The sequence below is a fragment of the Armigeres subalbatus genome, chromosome 1 (assembly GCF_024139115.2).
Source record: "Armigeres subalbatus isolate Guangzhou_Male chromosome 1, GZ_Asu_2, whole genome shotgun sequence".
Lineage (NCBI taxonomy): Eukaryota > Metazoa > Arthropoda > Insecta > Diptera > Culicidae > Armigeres > Armigeres subalbatus.
The window spans coordinates 149,300,612-149,321,474 of record NC_085139.1 but is presented as its reverse complement, the minus strand read 5'-3'; the positions used below and the strand labels follow the sequence as shown (position 1 = coordinate 149,321,474).

The following is a 20,863-nucleotide window of genomic DNA, read 5'->3' as shown; positions in this document are numbered from 1 at the left end:
CTTGTGATTTAGCAAACCACAAACCATTTTCCGACGGTCTTTGAGACGTTCCTTGTGATTTTGCAAATTGATATATCACTCGTCACAATTTAACCACTTGAATTCAACTCACCTCATGAAATCAGCGACAGGATCCAAAAAATATACTGGCAGGATCGCCAAAATGTGTGACCCTAAATGGCCGGAACGAAGTTATGACAGCGACTCTCCGACAGCGATAAAAGACCGCTAGCCGCGGAGGTCTGACTACAAGAGGCCTAGTCATAGCTTGCTGCTCGTCGATTGACACGCTGATGTGTGAATTTAGTAACACACGTTGAAGGCATTTAACTCAAACCCCATAGTCGGGTCTGCTAGTGAACAATACAATTAAATTGAATTCGAGAGGCCTTCAGCCCTTGGCTGGATCACCTCTGGAACGATTTTAAAGAATGGGTCATCTATGGAAAAAATGCTCAGTTCCATTGCTTTTTTACATTTTTCTGAGGAAATTTTCATATTTTTGTATTGCTCTTCATCGATTTTTGTGGAAATTTTCAATTTTTTTTGTAAAAAAAAATATGTTGTTAAAATGTTTGTATTTCTTTATTGCCAATTTTGATTTATTTATGGAAATTTTGTATCTTTTCAACGGAAAAGTTAAATTTCTTTATGGAAAATTCTTATCTTACAATTGCAATGTTTGCTTTTAAAAGTGCATATTTGTTTTGCGTGAAAAATTCTTTATTGTTTATGGAAATTTTGCATCATTTATGGAAATATTATATTTATTTATTACTTGTACCCTTATTTATTCATTCTAATTGTTTATGGATTTTTTTTGGTGTGTTTTCATTTTAGTCCTTCGCAAATGGATGCAGTAGAATTCGAGACAAATTCCTTTGTGATAAATACGGTTTTGAGAAGTGTTATATCTCGATAGTTAGCAGAATAAAGTATGTGCCCTTTGGCTTTGTGCACCAATAACATAACGCAAAAATCGGGACTTTGAACCCCCTCCCCCCTCATGTAACAACAAGTAACGCGTGACCAGACTCCCCCTTCCTTTAAAAACGCGTACTGAGACAGCGTCCCTCCCTATTGGCCAATTGTTACAAACACATCACAAAAAACCGTTATTGTTGTTTTTTTTTATGTTTTATCCTCATTTTAAGCAGGACAATGTATTAATGTAAACTGCGATTCAAATTTTAATTTTTTAAATATTTGATTTGTTTGTTACGTAACGATTCATAAACTCCTCCTCCCCCTATGTCACAATCAGTAACGGTTGCTCAACTCATCTTCCTCTGTCTCAGTCGTTACGTAATTTGAGTACAAAGCCTTTCTTGTAGATAGGATATATGAGGTTAGCAAGCCAGTTCGAAGACATTTCTTCGCCTTCGCAGATCATTTCAAACAGTATTTCTCACTTCGTCTAGCATAAGTCATGTGCGTAAGTGGCTCCATTGCTTGTCGAACATCTTGAACCCTTACACTGTTTGTGCTCTTTCTGTCCGTTTGTTAATTCAGCAATAACTAAGAGTGCTCCTAACCCAAAAACCACACAAGCAAGACTTCAACGAATCGGGTTTTCGCGATTTTCATGTATAGCGTAAAAAAACCTTTGCAAAATACTGTGCAAATCCAAAAACCCAAAAACAGTTTTTATGCTTCTAGTCATTTATCCTGTTATCTAATTTTTACTCAAATCCCGGGCATAACTCATATTCCGAACACTGGTGCTTAAGAAAAAAAATCAAATAAAATACGTACTTCCGTAAATTTAAACCCGTTTTTCTAAACGAAACCCAAAATCATCCACCTAGCGTTGGTGAGGCTTTTCTCACGAATTACTTCTAAAAAATGAGAAAAACACATTAGAGGACTAAAATAGCACTTTAGGAGGATAGATTCCACTGGTGCATCAATTCACATTAATTTTCTCCCATTTTAATGTATTGCAGCAATTCCCGAAAAAAAGTATTATCAGTAAGTGTTATTGTTCCAGCACTGACCATAGTTTATGCTAAAGCCTAGACTGGTACACCGAACCTGTTAATCAGAATACGAGTTATATCAGTATCTTTATGAACATAAATATTTGTACAATGTTTCTAGTTTTAAATAGATGTATCAACTTTGACATCAAGTTGCTCTATATCATATGTTCTATATGAAACATACAATATCCATTCTTATACTAACTTTGCAATATGATATTACTTCTTAGTTTATTAGATAACATTATTCATTGAAAAAAAAAACAATCGAACAAGTTGACATTTACTTACCGTTTCATCTGGATGCAGCAGTTCGTCGCTTTCGATTTCGCGAATCATGAATACAACGAGCGGATAGGCTAACCGCGGTGGCGCTCCAAGCACAAGCGGAGGCTTCGGCGATTTCAGTATCACCACTTTTTCGCTGTGAGGTTGTTGACACCTGTAATAGGATGAAGAAAAACTAGTTATGCATGTGATCATGCATAGCTGCTGTTGTTGTTAAGGTATCATACAAACGTTACGTGTTTATTCAATTGAGGCATTTTTTTTAGTTGGGATTAGACATGCAGCGGCTCAAAGCGTTTTAGTTTTGTTATAGAACACACAACCTTAGCATCTAAATTTACGGTACTAAACCTAACCTCACATTGGTAGCCAGCTGTTGACAGTGACTCGAATTGACTATGGTTGAGTGTTTTGTTTGATCTCGTAGCTCGCTCCAGGTTCGCCACAGGGACATATGAAGTTCTCGTATTGAAACAGCCCAGAATGCTTGAAGGCTGTAGTTCACTTGACTGGAAACAGCTAATCGTATTTCTGCAATGAGAGGAAGGAAGAAGAATGAATTTCATTAATAATTCCATTGTATCGTTTGTTTTAAGTTGTTTGAAGATTGCAACTAACAATATTGGTTTTGTCGAAGAATCACTAACAAAAGTTAAAAACCAGACTCCTATGTCAGTGGTTCTCAACCTGGATAACTTATTTTCCCCTGGTGGACAGTGCAAAACGCACCCACACACGGGGAAAATAAGCTAATTTAGAAAGTGTCTTATATAATCTTTTGTATGGTATTTCTGAATGTTAGTTTTGCATTATCGATCAAAATCCGTTAATTTCCTCTGGAATTTTGTGATTTGCGATTCTTCATCTCACAGCAAAAAATCGTTTTTTAGTGCGTTCATTTAATAGTACTTTTATTATGCGATTAAGCGTACCGGTGTCTTCCAGACATTTTATCAGTATACTGATAACTTATAAGTTAATTTGCTTCTTTGGAGGTAATCAGCCTAATGATCGATCCTCCTAAAATTGAGATGAACAAAATATTATGTTTACTTTATAACATACAAGGTTTGCGTCTTCACTTTGAACTTCGCTTGAAAAACTTTGTCAAAGACACCAAGTTCAAGTAATTTCATTACTTCAGGAGATTGTTTTGCTTTTTATGACAATAATGTTCATCATAAAGTACACAGGCATATGGAGACGCATGGTGAATTGTTTCTCTTCTTGTGACAACACTTTTTGTGCAAAATTTAAAGGTTTATAATATTCTGCATAGCAGTGAGAGCTTATTTGCTTCAAGTTATGATAATGATGGCCTGCGGATAATTTCTACTTGTAGATTCACAAGAGTAATGGCAAAATAAGGAAGATTGACTTCTACTTTGAACAGCAGGAAATGGTTTTTGATTAAACATGCCTCACACTCGCTAACAACTTGACAGTTCAGGTATTAAATCAAAGTCAATTACTTGTACTTTGATATGCGTATTGCGTATGAGATTGTCTGCCACATTTTTCCCCTTGTCAAGATACAGTTAGGGTCTGTTCAAATATTACGTAACGCAATAGGGGGTGGGGGTCTATTTGATTTTTGTTACGATTTGTTACGCAAAATATAGGGGGTGGGGGTCCTTCGAGAAATTGTTACGCGTAACAATTGAGAAAAAATATTAAAAATTTTCAAAAAATAGTTATTGTCTTCAAAATAGCATAAAATATACAAAAAATAATAATTTATTGTATCGTGGTTCTAATTCTACCAAAAACAATTTTTTTTCAAACAAAAATGTGTTTGTTACGCGTTACGCATAGGGGTGGGGGTAGTTCTAAATTTTGTTACAGATTGTTACGAGGGGGTGGGGGGTTCTTAAAAACAACATTTTTCGCGTTACGTAATATTTGAACAGACCCTTATACCAAATATGACTAAAACATTATTTTTGTTCTTTATTACCGAGACTTTCAGCACGAGGCTGGCTCGTCTCGATGACTAAAACTCTATCAAAACTGTTTAAACTTTTTTTATTTTTCAAGATTTCAAGTTGCAACAGTCACTAAACGGAGTATTTTCTAAAACATGTAAAAAAATGTAGAAATGAAAATCAAAAATATATGATGAAAAAACATGTTCAAGGGGTTGCACGAGTGCTAAAATCATGTTTTAGCTCGTCAATTAAATAGTACCTGTCTTGATTCTCATAGCAACAGCTGATTTCGATCATGCAGTCATGGGTAGACCTTACCAGGCTCTAGAAGAACAATCTTGCATCAAAACCAGAAAACTTCCAACAATATTTTCAGTTCATCTTAGTTTACACTTTCTAACACTATGCTCATATCAACAGCTGATTTCGTACATGCAGTCATGGGTAGACCTTACCAGGCTCTAGAATAACAATCTTGCATCAAAACCAGAAACCTTCCAACAATATTCTCAGTTCATTTCAGTTTCCACTTTCTAACACTATACTCATATCAACAGCTGATTTCGTTCATGCAGTCATGGGTAGACTTTACCAGGCTCTAGAAGAACAATCTTGCATCAAAACCAGAAAAATTCCAACAATATTCTCAGTTCATCTCAGTTTACACTTTCTAACACTATACTCAAAGCAACAGCTGATTTCGTTTATGCAATCATGCGTAGAGCTTACTAGGCTCTAGAAGAACATTTTGCATCAAAACCAGAAAAATTCCAACAATATTCTCAGTTCATCTCAGTTTACACTTTCTTTCACTATACTCATAGCAACAGCTGATTTATCTTGCACCAAAAATAATTATTAGTTTTATTCTCAATGTCACATCTTATCTTTATTATGCAATCAGGGACAGAGCTTATCACTCTGAGAATAAATTTGCTTTAATTGGTTCCACCCGAACCAATCGTCCTCTCAGAGGCGTACCAACCCACTCAGAGATGGGACTTTCTGTAGGATCCACCCGAATCAAACGTCTTCTCAGAGACACACCCCACTCAGAGATTGGACTTTCTTCCATGTGATCCACCCGGATAAAACGTCCACTCAGAGACGCACCAACCCACTCGGAGATTGGATTTTGGCATATCATCCAGTCTTATTGAATGTGTTCAAATATAAAAAATTGTTCACAATCGGATAACTGTCAACAATATTTTCAGTTCATCTCAGTTTACACTTTTCAACACTATACTCATCGCACAGCTGATTTCGTTCATGCAGTCATGCGTAGAGCTTACCAGGCTCTAGAAGAACAATCTTGCATCAAAACCAGTAAAATTCTAACAATATTCTCAGTTTATCTCAATTTACATTTTCTAACGCTATACTCATAGCAACAGCTGATCTTGTTCATGCAGTCATGGATAGAGCTTACCAGGCTTTTAGGCTAAATCCGGCATCAAAATCATAAAATATTTTCCAAACTAACCTCCACATCGAGTATTACAAGTTCTATCAGACTCCGGTCCACTTCAAGTATTACAAGTTCTATCTCTACACGATTTCAATAATCGATCTTGTTTTGCTTTCATGGGTGGAAATTTCCCAGGCTCAAGAACAGCAATCCGCACGAGGATTGGACTATTTTTTAACTGACCCACTTGGATCAAACGTCCACTTAGAGACGCACCAATCCATTCAAGATTGGATTTTCTCTCAATCGTTTCATCCGGATCCCACGTTCCCCGAAAGTAGAAGACATCAGTGACGCACCAATCCACTCGAAGATTGGATTTTTTTCAATCGATCCACTAATATCAATTGTCCACTCAGAGACACACCAATCAACTAAAAGTTTGAATTTTCGTTCACTTCTCCACTTTAATCATGCGTCCATTCAAGGATTGTACTTTCCATCAACAGGATAGAACATTAATTTGGAGATGCACCAAATTACTTCAGAATACACAATCACTTTTTTTTTCAATGGGTGTATAGACAGTTATTATTAATTTTCTTAGCTCAGGTATTGTAGTATCATGTTATCCATACATACAGAGCATACAAAAACATTTATTTTATTGTAGCCATCATTTGTTTCAGCTGAAGGACCGTCAAATCTTCCAATTTCAACAGAACAGACATAACAAAAGTGTTACATCGATAACGAAACATTCCACATACAGAAGGAACAAAAGCTTAATGATCAAGTAAAAAAATATCATCGTCACTTTGTTTAAAATCATTAATATATTAAACAATCACGAACAACCATTCTCACAATAAGAAACAATTCTTAAACACCCCTGTATGGTAGTTAAAATGATCAAAATTCTTTCCTTCCCTTGTAGAGCCCTGTACCTTGTATTCACACAAATTGTACACCCTGTTTCCTGTCAAATGCGTTATGGGAAAATAGGAAATCGAATCAAGATAAACACCAATTTCGGCCAAACCACAGTCTAATATGGATCCGATGAAAGAAATTCATTTCTTGTAACATACCTACATCACTAACCCGCTCGAGATTCAATACTCCACACCACACTCAAACACACTTTTCACTATTTTACACTCAACAATGGTCAAACAAAACTGGGAGCGCACAGTCAATACCGACTTGGCCATTGTCGGGATTTTCTTTTAATGAACTCTAAACACAATACACAATACATTTTTCCATATAGGTAATTATTATTATTTTTTATTATTATTTAGGTTTTCTTTATACTTTCAATTTACACGATTTACACCAGCTATCTACGCCATTCGTCACAAAACTGACTTCTCTGCTTCTCAAGCATCCTCTCAACGTCGTTCGCATCTCACTCTCCCCGCATTTCTATCCTCTCTGGTCAATTCAATTTTACCAAATAGACACTTTCGATCGGACACTCTAATAAATTACTAAGTAATTTTGAGTAAGAGCTATATTCAAATACTTTAACTAATATTTGCTATTCACGAATGAGTTAGTATTATTATAATGTCAATATTATATTCTTATTCCCTACAGTACCTTTATTATGCGATTTAGCGTAATGACGTCTTCGAGATATTCTGTCAGTAAGTCGATCCGCTTCTTTGGAGGTATTCAGCCTTATGATCAATCCCCCTAAAACTGCAAGGTATATGTCTTCGCGAGAGTTGTAGCAAAAGTTCTCCTGAAAAACTTTGTTCTCCAGAAAACTTGTTCGTTATTTAATTATTTTTGGAGATTGATTTATTGCTTTTTATGCCAACAAACTTTGAACATGTTCGACGTATTAGCATACAGGCATATGGAGACGCATGGTGCATTGGTTCATCAACTCACTGTGGATGGAAGATTGATTTCTGCTTTGCATAGTAGGAATTGGTTGTTGATGAAACATTTCTTACATTCGCTTACAACTCTATAGTTCAGGTATTAATTTAAAGTTCGTCACTTGTACTTTGTTATGCGGATGAGACTGACTGCTATAATTTACTAGTTGTCAAGTGGCAGTTAAATCAAATATGACTAAAAAAGTTCAATGAAACTGTTATAACATTTTTTTTATTTTTCAAGTTTTAAAGTCGCAATAGCTACCAAACGACGTTTTTTAATATTTTCTAAAACTTTTTAGAACATGCAAAAAATTCATGTGGGTTATGTCAATAAAATGACAGGCCCTGATGATAATCCGAAGTTCAGTATCGAAATGTTGGCAATGATTTTAAATTGTGACATGTGACTGAAAGCCGAAAATCCTGATTAGAAGTAACAAATCTAGTCGAAATCCCTGGAAATTAACAAGTTGCTCAGATTTGTCGAATCTTTCATGTGTCAACAACTACTTAGGGTGGCCCACAACTGGACACATTCCCCTACTATTTTCAATACATGTTTTATCGAAAGACTCATATTAATCGTTCCATAGAGGGTCAAGATGGGTAACAATTGAAAATGAGAAAAAAAATATAAAAGGGCGGATAATTTCCAAAACGTATATAAATTAATTTCAGATTCAGATTCTATTATTGTCAGGGGGGTTTTTGTTGACCAAATTTTATGAAATTTGGCTACAATATTCTTTGATATGCAAAGAATGTTCAGGACAAATTTGAGTAAAATTAGTAATAGAAAACCCCCCTGACAATAATAGAATAAAACCTGCCAAAGCCGTCATTCCCCCTATACATAGAAAAAAAACCTTTAAGCAACTCTCTCCTTTTATAGCTAACAAGTTTCACAACAACGTTTTTGATATTTTATTTAAGTGACAGCGACAAAAGTGATATGCAAATAGTAGTTTGTGCAACAAGTTGCAAAAAGATGATTTTTTCAGCACGAGTTGTACGTTTATCCAACGAGGCTTGCCGAGTTGGATAAATACTACGAGTGCTGAAAAAATCGAGTTTTGCAACGAGTTGCACACGCTATTTTTTGCAATGACGAAAAATGGACTTTAATTTGATAAATTTGTACCAAAAATGTACAGTCTAATTTTCTCCACATGATCATTCTTGCCGATAAATTATATTGCTGCAAAAACAATCAGATTCCATGTTACCGTGCCACATTGCATAGTTTGCAAAGCCGTGAAGCGATAGATGGAAATTTTTGATGTCATGTCCATCGAACTATTTCAGTTATTACGCAACGAAGAGAATACACTATTTGAACACTTACCCAAGCTCATTCGGCAAAATGTAGTCATGAAACTACTGTTCTTATGTTGGTTTTTCATTATAGCACCCAAATGAGTGCTGTAATGAATATTATGCAACCCATTTGAGTTGCATAATGTTCATTAAAGCACCCATTTCGTTGGTATGGAAAAGTAGGCCGTTTTATCACTCAAAGACGAACTGTAAACCAGGTATTATGATCAGGAATTGCAAAAAGATAGTTTTCATGCATCTTAAAAGCCTGTAATAAAGTTCCAGCGTCCCTTTGGCTCCATGTGCTGGTGCTTCATCTTGCAGAAACGTTTATTCGTTTTGACTAAAACGTGTACTTGCCCCTTTGAGCTACAGTGTCTTTAAAAAGCTTCTGGCAGACTAATTGGTAGATTGTTGCACCTTTTTGATGAACTGTGATGAAAAAAACCATGGATGATTTTTTCTCACCCTGTAGATGCGTGACAATTCCACCTCTCATCTTACAAGTACCTGCACTGCAACATTCTATGGCAAATGAGCAAGGTGACTCAGGCATATCCTATTAATCGTAGTAAATCATAGCCTGGGGTTTCATTACAGAGACTAGCACAAAGCAACACATCACAGTCATCATCATCGTATAGTAATTTCTTTATGAAAGCTGTACTATCGCCAAGTAAGGTTTCCGAGCAAACGTTAGAATAGTCACGTACGACACAAACCCCGTTATCCTCACTAATTGGTAAGCTATAGCAGTAGAATTAGAAATACTAGAGCGCTGATGACGTAGTAGTTATTAACGCCTGACTATTAGTTTATACATTATCTCTCAATACGTTTTGAGGATTTTGTGAATCGTAATTTTGCCTTATTGATCAATTCCAACAAAAAAAAATTAAAAAGCTGCTCTGATTTTGTCGGCTATGATGAACTGGGCTGGCCATTAAATTTATAGGGGAAATTGTCCGGTTGTGGGCACACCTGTTTAACTTACAATAGTAATCATTCATAGCGAATTTAATGAGTGTCATTTGTGGGGTATGTAAGCACGTTGATTTCGGAGCGAACGGGCGCGCATGTCCGGAGCTAACTTCGACGCAAACAGATGCACATGCCCGGTAGCTACAGTCGATCACATGCTCTCATCTGCAAAATCGGGAACATTGCAATATATTGTTGTGTTGAATGTGCCACAAATTGGACTCAATTATTGCCGAAAGGTCAGTGTAATGATTGTGTATGTGGGAATTTACTATATTTCGTGATTTAATATCGGTGCAATAAAAATTTTCGAGTAAAAAAAATTTGCTAGTATTTAGCATTGCATTTCCCGGTTGCGGGCATCAAAATTTGCCGGCTGTGGGATATACTCGCAATAAGTTGTATTCGACGACTAATCTGATCCCATGTTTGTTATTGCAAATCGGCTTAATCGGACATTGCGTTCCGTAATCATTGGAAAATCATTTTGACAAGAAAATTATTTAGAGATTTTTAATTGAATGTCTTCCCTTGTCCTAAGACAAGTAAGTACTATCTCATTAATTCCGCTACTTGATTGTAACTTTGCAGATACATAATTCGACCTGAACAGTAAGGCAGTCTTCAGTGTCTCGATAATATTAAATTGTGGAAATAATGATATCTATCCCCCTTATGTAATATGTCTACCTTTTTGATTCGATTTTCTCAATACATTTAATAATGAGTGAAAAGGGCATAATCACCGCAATGTGGATTTATCTGGGTTTTTAGGTATTTTTATCATACTCCAGAAATTATTTTTCATGTTTACATTGACATTGATTCACTAGGATTGATTATAATATTTTTCCATTTAAAAACAATATATCAGAGGTTCTCACAACCGGTTAAAAATGCGGTCAAAATTGAGTACTGGGGAATACGGGGATCGATTTTGCAGTGTCTGAAGTTCTCTCATCGGCAGGCATTACTCCAGTTCATAACAAGGTACTGATATTTTATTTTTCCGTTACGCTGTGGAAACGTACCTTCGAAAGAGTTATTTCCAGCCTCCAAAAGTCGAAACGTAAATGGTATATGGACACGAGTCATTTTCAGTCTTGGCACCGGCACACCATGATTTGCTGTCATTGCTGACGGTCGTATCACATCGTCCGCTTGCACACGCAATATAACGGCAGCCCTGGAAGAATAAAAAATAACATAATCAGTTAAGTGATGTTTTTGCTTTTAATTTTGATATTTTTATTTATTTTTTAGCTCTGTAATGCATATGAGTCATTCCACATGAAGTGATCGAGAAAAAATGCAATCTTGCGATCGACTTTCTTTGAATTGAATGAAATGTAACAATTGTTTATGTATGGTTATACCCTAAAATCCAAAATTTCGTAATGATTGGACCTCCCCACGATCAATACGACCCCTGTACGGACAAATGTATGAAACTCATCATATTGTTTTTTTAACAGCTCTGGAACTGCGAGGTCTAAAATGAATCTAAAGTAACCATTCAAAAGAAGATTTTTTATGGAACTCATAAATTTTATTTTTTTTATGTGCAGCGTTGCCAAATGATTTTTTTTGCTTGGAAAATGTTCCACCAAAAATTCCACCAAATGAGTATATTTTTTATTTAAAAAATAACATCACCAACGTGTTCTCTGGCCATTTTTAAATTGGAAACGCTTCAAACCTTTAGGTACTCTGTTCCGATCTTGTGATACAGGATTTTGAAAATGAAACTAACATTTTTACTATGAACATTAAAGATTTTTACTAATTCTCGAATATACACTCCATTGATTACTTCCCCGCTTTTTACGGGTCCGTGACGTTAGGCATAAGTACGCTAGGCATAAGGACGAAAGGCATAAGTACGTTAGGCATAATGGACGTTAGGCATAATGGACGTTAGGCATAATGGACGTTAGGCATAACAGACGATTGGCATAATGTACCTTAGGCATAATGGACTTCTTCTTCTTCTTATTGGCATTACATCCCCACACTGGGACAGAGCCGCCTCGCAGCTTAGTGTTCATTAAGCACTTCCACAGTTATTAACTGCGAGGTTTCTAAGCCAGGTTACCATTTTTGCATTCGTATATCATGAGGCTAGCACGATGATACTTTTATGCCCAGGGAAGTCGAGACAATTTCCAATCCGAAAATTGCCTAGACCGGCACCATGAATCGAACCCAGCCACCCTCAGCATGGTCTTGCTTTGTAGCCGCGCGTCTTACCACACGGCTAAGGAGGGCCGTCCAGGCATAATGGACGTTTGGCATAATTCTGCCTTTATGTCATAGACTGTTCTTTGGGTCATTTTATGCCTAACGTCCATTATGCCTAACGTACATTATACCTATCGTCCATTATGCCAATCGTCTGTTATGCCTAACGGGGTATACCCGCTTTCCATCGTGTATGAAATTTATATGGAGATTAGTATTGAAAAACATACTTTTTTGCAATTTTGCTCCTAACAGCTCAATTTATCGCCAATCACGTTGCTCAATAGGTTAGCATATAGTTTGAACGAGGCCGAAAGACTTTGCCAAAAAATTAGCGTTGCTGTAACGTCTAAACAACAGTACTCGTCGATAGAAACCCTTCTGCACGCGATAGTATATGAGCAAATCAACCCACCTTCCTTTTGGCAGTGGAGATATATCAGCATTTACCCTGATATTTTTCCATCCCCCTTCTTACAGGAGTTTAGCAAAAGGAAGGTCGTGCGATTTATACCATCACAAATATTGACCTCCACTCGCTTTCAAATCGACTTCTATAAAAAATTCTTCATGTCTGCCGTATCCTAACGAAACTATCAAATCCATACTTTCGCTTTTACTTCTATCTTGAACATGTACGTCAGTCAAAAACGGGGGGTCGTCCCATTTCTAACGGGTTATGCAATCATTAAAAAATACATATTTACATATAGAGATTTGACAAAAACAAATCCATGAAATTTGATTCAAATCGCTTTAAATTGATTACAAGTGGTTCGGTCTTGGTAGGGGAAGGTGGGTAGACTTGATCCCCGGGGAGACTTGATCACCCCCTGTTTTATCGAGAACTAAAGTAGTTTTGTTCTAGCGTATTTTTTAGTATAGATCCTCTAGACAAATGACCTTTATGTGGTGAGTTATTTTTTGGATTGACAACCTTATTTATTCTGCAGGGCGGTTTGTATGTTTTGACCTTCCTAAAGATTTTTTTATTGAACACGCAAAATTTTAAGAGCCAGTTCGCGAGAAGCGCGACCCCCTTCCCAAGGGAGGTTGCAACGATGTTCTCCGATTTGGATGAAATTTTCAGGGTTTGTTCATATATGTAAGAGAAGGCATTTGGCAAATTTTCAGATTTTTTCATTGAGGGGAAGTGGGGTAAAACGGCCCTTCAAAAATTATTGTTCAAAAATCGCCAAAAACAAAAAAATGAAATAACTTTGGCAATGAGTGACCGATTTTGTTTAAATTTTGCACGTGTTTTCTACTCAATTAGTACTTTATACCAAGTGGTTAATAGGGTTATAAAGTTCTTTACTTTAGGAGAAAATTGACTTTTTCGATAAAAAATGGTCGTTTTTCCAAAGGGATTATTTTTCACCAACAGATCTAGGATAAAAAACTAAACCCGTAAGGCAATTAAGGAACTAAAGAGCTTTCATCTCATATATAATTCAGAAGCGCCAACTCAAGAATTTCTTAGAAAATCGCAATTTTCTGCATCACTGTTTATTCTAAAGAAAGTTCGCACAAATTTCGACCCTACTTATGTTGATGTTTTCCGATCTGGTGAAAACTGTCCAAACTTTTTTGTCTCAGTTGAAATTAAAAATCAGAATTTTCTATTAGGGGAGTGTAGGGTACAATAGCCCTTTAAAAGTAAATGTCAAAAAATACATCATTTTTTATGTGAGTTCTAGCAGAAAATACATAAGTTTAAAAAAACTGTTTCTTCTTCCTTTCAATTCATCTATATTTTTCGTCTCAATAGATACGTATATCCTTCGCTGAGCTATATTAGATAGCAAACTATTTGCAAAACAATTTTCAACCGAAGAAATTATTCCTAACGACAAATGAGCAATTTCGGTAAATTGGGTAAAATAGTCTTGTAAAAATAAAATGTCAAAAATTCATAAATTTTTATATGTGAGCTCAAGCAGAATATACATCAAACTTATTGAAACTTATTTCAGTGCGCCGACTTAAGAATAATCAATCAAATTATGAATTTCTGCTCATTGCACTGTTTGTTTGCAAGCCAGTTTGTGAGAATCGCAACTCCATTTTATCGATGTTTCAGCATCTGGCTGAAACTCACAAGGTTTATTTCTATATGTAAATGAAACTATTTGGCAAAATATTGGGATGGGGAGAGAGGGGTAAAATAGATCTTCAAATATAAATAATGTTACGAAACAAGATAATCGTAACCACACTCCTTAGATTTGATTATTCCGACCCAACTGGCAACTAATCTAGTGATTTTGCTAGTTTGCTTCGAAATTCTTCCAAGCTTAGTGTTTTTATGATTTTCTATCGGTCAACAATTAAATTCTTCACAATCTCTCAATCTCAAAAAATAACGTGAACTAGTCAACTAGTCATGTCATTTCTATAATATTCCGGCGGAGGTACTGTAAACTTTGTGCCGTTCAAAATTATTGTTCCCCCAAAATGTATTCCCAACAGTTCCTCCATGGTGACGTCTTAATTGCAAGAACGATGCATGGTTCAAGAACGACGTAAAGCAAAATCCAATGCTTTAGCTAGTTTCCATCCATTCGGAAGTGAGAACATGTTTTGGTACTTTGTTTGTTACATTGGTACTTCAACACGGTAGTCTATTCCTCGGTGAAAAAAGCAATAGATAGATTTCTCAAAAAGTATTGCAAGCTGTTACTACCCAAGTACTACTTGTTAGCAAACCACACCTTAGATTTCAAGAGAAAAAGGCTGATATTTAAGGCATCCTTTTTACAATCAACTACACAGTTTTGTTGAGGTACTCAAGCACTTTCAGGTGGTGTAAATTAAGCCGAGAATAAAACAGTTTTGCTTTGTAATCTTTAAATTAATTGATTAAGCGATCTACAATTTACATACTTTATCTATGAGTGTAGAAACGTGTATCCTAAAATTTGAAGTATTTTCATGAGGGGTGTGTTCTCAAATCGTCAGACAATTGATACATTATCCTATTCAATAGTATACACATTACATTGTTACGCTCTCCGTGTAAAAAATCAGCTCGTTGTAGAAAAAATGGTTTTTCCCGTATTGTGCCAAATGAATGCAACTTTGTTAAACTTTGGAGTGTTTTTTACACAGTTGTGTAAACATAGAATCGAGGGTATTCCATTACCTATGAGATAAAATTGTCCAACTCTTGAAAATATATACACCCGATTAGAACTGGTATAGTCCATTCAGTCAAACATTTTGTTCAGATTGTATCTCTGTAATATTGGCTAGCAGTTTGAAGGTTAGTAATTCAAAATGTATGAATGATACACGGTTTGAAGTTTTTGCACAATAAACTTGCAGAATTTGGTTTAAATTGATAATGATGGAGGATGAAAGAGAGTTATGAATACCACACAATCGTTACAAGCTACAAAAACAAGACTATGGTAACCTGATGCAAGTAGGTACAAAAGAAAAATATAATCTGAGAAGCAGCTCCACCAACAAGCTACACAGATAAAAATATGTTGTGATTTTAAATGTATTTCCATGCACATGTTTGGAGCATGCAAATAAACGCAACATTCAATCGATCTTACTATTCTTTGAAATCGAAATAAATTTAAACGGTGCTTGCTTACAAAGTTCAACCAAATTGAATTGAATATCGAATGTTAATTCATTTGATGGGTTCAACTGCAATTTTACACGTCGTTGAATTTTCAAAATTATTTGCTGTGTATGTTTAAACGTTACGAACTTGCTCATTTGCCGTTAAGAATAATTGTTTTTTTTTCGCATAGCTGTAAAAGCAACATCAGTACCGGTACCCACATTAATTGTAGCTGATTCAAAAAAAAAAATATCAACAAGCACTTTCGTTGAATCCGTTCATTTTTGTTTCAGTTTGCGAAGAACGTGCTAATGTTTAAGGAACTTATTTTGGACCTATTTTACTTCTGTTGAAAATTGTTCTGCAAATAGTTTGCTATCTAATATAGATCAGCGAAGGATATACGTATCTATTGAGACGAAAAATATAGATGAATTGAAAGGAAGAAGAAACAGTTTTTTAAAACTTATGTATTTTCTGCTAGAACTCACATAAAAAAAATGATGTATGTTTTGACATTTATTTTTAAAGGACTATTTTACCCTACACTCCCCTAATGGAAATTTCTGATTTTCAATTTCAACTTAAACAAAAAAGTTTGGACAGTTTACCCCAGATCGGAAAACATCAACTTAAGAAGGGTCAAAATTTGTGCGAACTTTCGTTTGAATAAACAGTGTTGCAGAAAATTGCGATTTTCTTAGAAATTCTTGAGTTGGCGCTTCTACATTATATATGAGATGAAAGCTCTTTAGTTCCTTAATTGCCTTACGGGTTTAGTTTTTTATCCTAGATCTGTTGGTGAAAAATATTCCCTTTGGAAAAACGACAATTTTTTATCGAAAAAGTCAATTTTCTCCTAAAGTAAACAACTTTATAACCCTATTAACCACTTGGTACAAAGAACTAATTGAGTAGAAAAAACGTGCAAAATTTTAACAAAATCGGTCACTCATTGCCAAAGTTATTGCATTTTTTTGTTTTTGGCGATTTTTGAACAATAATTTTTGAAGGGCCGTTTTACCCCACTTCCCCTCAATGAAAAAATCTGAAAATTTGCTAAATGTCTTCTCTTACATATATGAACAAACCCTGAAAATTTCATCCAAATCGGAGAATATCGATACAAGAGGGGGTCGCGCTTCTCGCGAACTGGCTCTTAATAACTTTTCATAACAATGACCAAATGCTTTCGTTTTTTCACAGCACAAAGCCATAAATTTGCTTAATGATTTGTACTGATGAAAATGTCAACATTCCATCAAAGTTTTGGGATATTTGGATTTGAAGTTATTGCCTCAATATGGGGACATTTGATCCCCCATTAGTCACCCATACAAAAATTTGGCGAAAAAATTCAAAAAAATTTAAATGTGTTCTCAGGCTTCTAATTTTTTGTAGATTTGACAGATCTGATGGAGGGTTGGCAGGAAAAATTATTTATTGCGTAGATATCATAGAAAGGGGATCAAGTCTCCTCAAATTTTAAAATTGCATGTGCTGTCGAATTCAATAACAAAAATCGTTTATGTATACGCACAGCAATTCGAAAATTGCGCGTATTTTGAAGGAAAAATATTTAAAAAATCTGAGGGCCCCTTTCTAATTTTATCAAAGCAAGTTCTTGGTGAGGGATCAATTTCCCCCGAATATTTTAAAAGTAGATTTTTGACAGCACTCTGAAAAATCGATTGTGTATCAATAACATCAGTAAAGTTAAATACTATATTTCTTAGAGAGTCTGTGTGGAAATCGCGTATGTTTATTTATTTTTGGCTGTGATACATCGGAAATCAGAAAAGGGGATCAAGTCTACCCAGTCTCCCCTACGGAATGGTTTGAATTCAAAAGAGAATGGAAAAATCTCTCACCTATCCTCTCTTTATACATATACGATATGTAGCATACCGTGAGAGACATTTTTCGCAAACTGTCATTATAAATAACTGATTCGGAAGGCTATACCCCATGATAAATTTCTTTTTAAAATCACCAAAAGCTAGGTACACTGGTTCTGAGGATGAATTTCAACTTGATTTACACAGCTGTCTGGTCCCCAACATAAAATTAGCGTAAACAAAGCAAATTATTGTCACTTCTCGGTGGGTCTGTCTATCCGATGCAGTTTTTTTTACGTAAACTACGCCTAAAGAGAAGCCTCGGATACAGGGTGCAAAATAAAAATTTCTAAATTGGGGACCGTCACGAAATCATGTCAATAGCGACTTTAACTTTCGATGGATTTATTATCAATCAATTCGCAAACTCAATAAAATTATCAATCAATTCGCTAATTGTAATAAAACTATTAATTACCAACGTCAAACTATTGAAAAGTTTAGTTCTTTCACGCCTGGTAAACATTTCAGATCCAACCAATCGCGGTCATGCATATCCAACACGGACATCAGATTGATGTAAGGTACGCACCTTTTGGCCCACCGCTTCAGTATCTCTGGGCATAAAAAGAGCCGTGCCTTTCGCGCGCGCCATTTTCGCTCTAGATTTCACGGCGAGCGGACCGCTTCGCTAGAGCGTAGACCGTCTGGTAGCGGTCTAGTAACAACGGCTCGGTGGCGTTGGCGTTCGACGGTATCTGTGGCGATCGTGGCAGCAGCAGCAGCAGCGCGTCATTCACGCGTCATAATATTGCTGGATTATAACTTCCCGAAAATACGTTGACTATCAACTATTATGTCAACTTACTTTACTATACAAAACATATTTAACGAAATCAAGATTTCATCCATGCTTAGAATTCCAAACAGATGTTGTTCAGAATCGCGAACGAATCTGTTCGAATCCTTTCACAACCGTCACCAAACTTCCAACCAAACGGTTTGAGCTATGAATTCCAAATGGGTTATGTTAAGAATCTCAAACAGATTCGGACTCCTAAACCTAAACGGACGCTATTCAGAACTTCAAATGAATTCCAAAAGGATCCGGCTCCGAATCTCGACCGGAATTCTGTTCAGAATCACATACGACTTCTCTTTATTATTCCAAATGTATTCTGTTGAAAAATCAAATGGATTCTGTTCAGAGTCCCGAACGGATTTCTTTCAGAATCATGATTAAAATATCACGGAAGCCGCTCAGAATCTGAAGTTTTTTTTCTCAAAAAACTTTCGTTATTTGCTATCGCCAAGCACATATAGTGAACCATAAGCCTCGAGCATATAAACCATAAGATCGAAATTACAGGAATCGGTCAACATACGATCATTTGGAAAATCAGCCTAGAAAGCTATTCTGAATGTACATGCTTCGGAGTTTCTTTAATTCAAGACCAATAACGATGCCGGCCACGTCCTCACAGTCAATTAGGATAAGGGGAGGAAAATTAGTTCGCCACTCATTGCTACAAGAGACCAAGGAATCCTCTGCATCTCCATGAGCGCACTGGAAAGGAATAGGCATAGTTGGGAAGGAAATATATTGGAAATCGCGTTGGTAAGCGATTAATTATTTCTTTTGAACGACGCCATATTCATGATGATACAAAAACGGAAAAGCAACGCGTGTCTTACACATTTTCACGAAGACTTCGATATCTTAACTACTTCGTGACGACGAAACATATATGACCTATGTGAATATGTATATTATGTGCCTACACAATGCGGTCGGGTCTGCCCGACTGGCAAATAGCTCACACAACCTCACTTGATCAGTGATGAAGTATGTGTGTAGCCACCAGACATTCTAAATACTCACGCTCCACTAATGTGAACGTATTTCGACCTCAACAGTAAGGTCGTCTTCAGTGTCTCGTACTTGACTCGAACTTCATAGCAATAGCAAAACCAATAAGCAATCGAAAGACACGGTTCACTTCGCTATGAACAAAATGTAAAATATTTTTCATTTTTCATTCAATTTGAATTATGCATAAAAGAAATAAGCTTAATATAAATAAATGTTCGGCGGTGTATAAAAAAATAAACCTGAAAGTCGATGTAAGTTGTAAACATTCCCTGTTTTTGAAACTGTCGGTGGACCTACATATTTCCAGATTTTCGAATGAAATCCGTGTAAAAATATCTTAAATTTATTGGAAGACGTCCACAAAAGTAGTAGAAAACCGTTAAAAATTAAAATGAATTTTTGAAACATTTATAAAATGTATGGCAATAGAATAGAATAAATGGTGTCGATTAGCACAGCGGATAAGAACTAGATTTATTTCCGAATTCTTCACTTCTCCCAACTTAAATCACTGAATAGTCCAATTTATTATAGTTTATGTATAACTACACTAGTAGGTTAGGTTCTATTGTTCTAACTGTATTTCAACACTTTTTTACACAACTAATCCAATAACTTTAATCCACTTTTCATTTAATAACTACAAATATTTAATAACTACAAATTCAACTTTAACTGCTAATTCAAATTCTACACTTGCTGTCCAAATTTTTCTGTTGCAACGCCTTTTTGATGGTGATTTCAACTCCACCTGTTGGTTGATTCCATGACGATAAAAGAGCCAAGTCCATGCTGCAGAGGTTCCTTTTATAGCTGTCACTTTACTATGGTTGACGAAGACGGATGTCAAAGAACGCAAGTTGTCGCATACATGGCTGAATCGGTAGTCGATGAACGAGGGAACAGCTAGTGATGTGCGATGATATACTTCATGCATAGATGTCGCTTCTCGCATATGCGAACATCCTGGCCCTTCGAAGATCGAGTTCTGACTGGTGCTTCGTCTTTGGCGATGATTTACAGATGCGATTCGGTTTATTGTCGATGAAACCCGTGTTGTCAATTGATGTTTGTGTTCTGACCCTTTGATAACAAGGACCTTTGATTTTCTCTATGTTTCGGCGCGCCTCGCGGGAAACTGTGGACCTGTGCATACAGGACTCAACTGCGTAGGCAGCAGCTGGAGTAGTGTTCCAATTGTTTTTGTTATGGTTGCGGTTCATCGTTTGCATCTACTGGTGTACTAATAGGAAGAAGGCTGATTTTCGAAACTGGTCTTGTATATATTCCGGCAGGTGTTTTTACGGTAACGACTCTTGTGACTCCATCTACTCCTGGCAGTATTTCGAGGACTCGAGCAGTAGGCCATTGATAAGGCGGGGCGTTGTCCTCCTTAAGCAGCACAAGTTGGTTCCGATGAATGGCTACCGGAGGGTTGATCCATTTCGTGCGAGTTTGAAGGGTGCAAAAGGTATTCAATATGCCAGCGCCGCCAAATTTGCTGTAGGAGTTTTTGTATTTGTTGGTGA

General features: G+C 36.1%; 1 protein-coding gene across 9 annotated transcripts in view; it reads right to left on the bottom strand.

Annotated features, from left to right (window-relative positions):
* The window catches only part of LOC134205239 (cell growth regulator with RING finger domain protein 1-like), a 104,749-nt gene that overhangs the window by 32,295 nt on the left and 51,591 nt on the right, over positions 1 to 20,863 (bottom strand). For all 9 annotated transcript variants that reach the window (XM_062680319.1, XM_062680310.1, XM_062680311.1 and 6 more), the window contains 3 exons: positions 10,834 to 10,988; positions 2,627 to 2,801; positions 2,274 to 2,424 (listed from right to left, as the gene is read on the bottom strand). In XM_062680319.1, the coding sequence (XP_062536303.1) occupies positions 2,274 to 2,424; positions 2,627 to 2,801; positions 10,834 to 10,988 (481 nt within the window). The remainder of the gene's footprint in view (positions 1 to 2,273; positions 2,425 to 2,626; positions 2,802 to 10,833; positions 10,989 to 20,863) is intronic.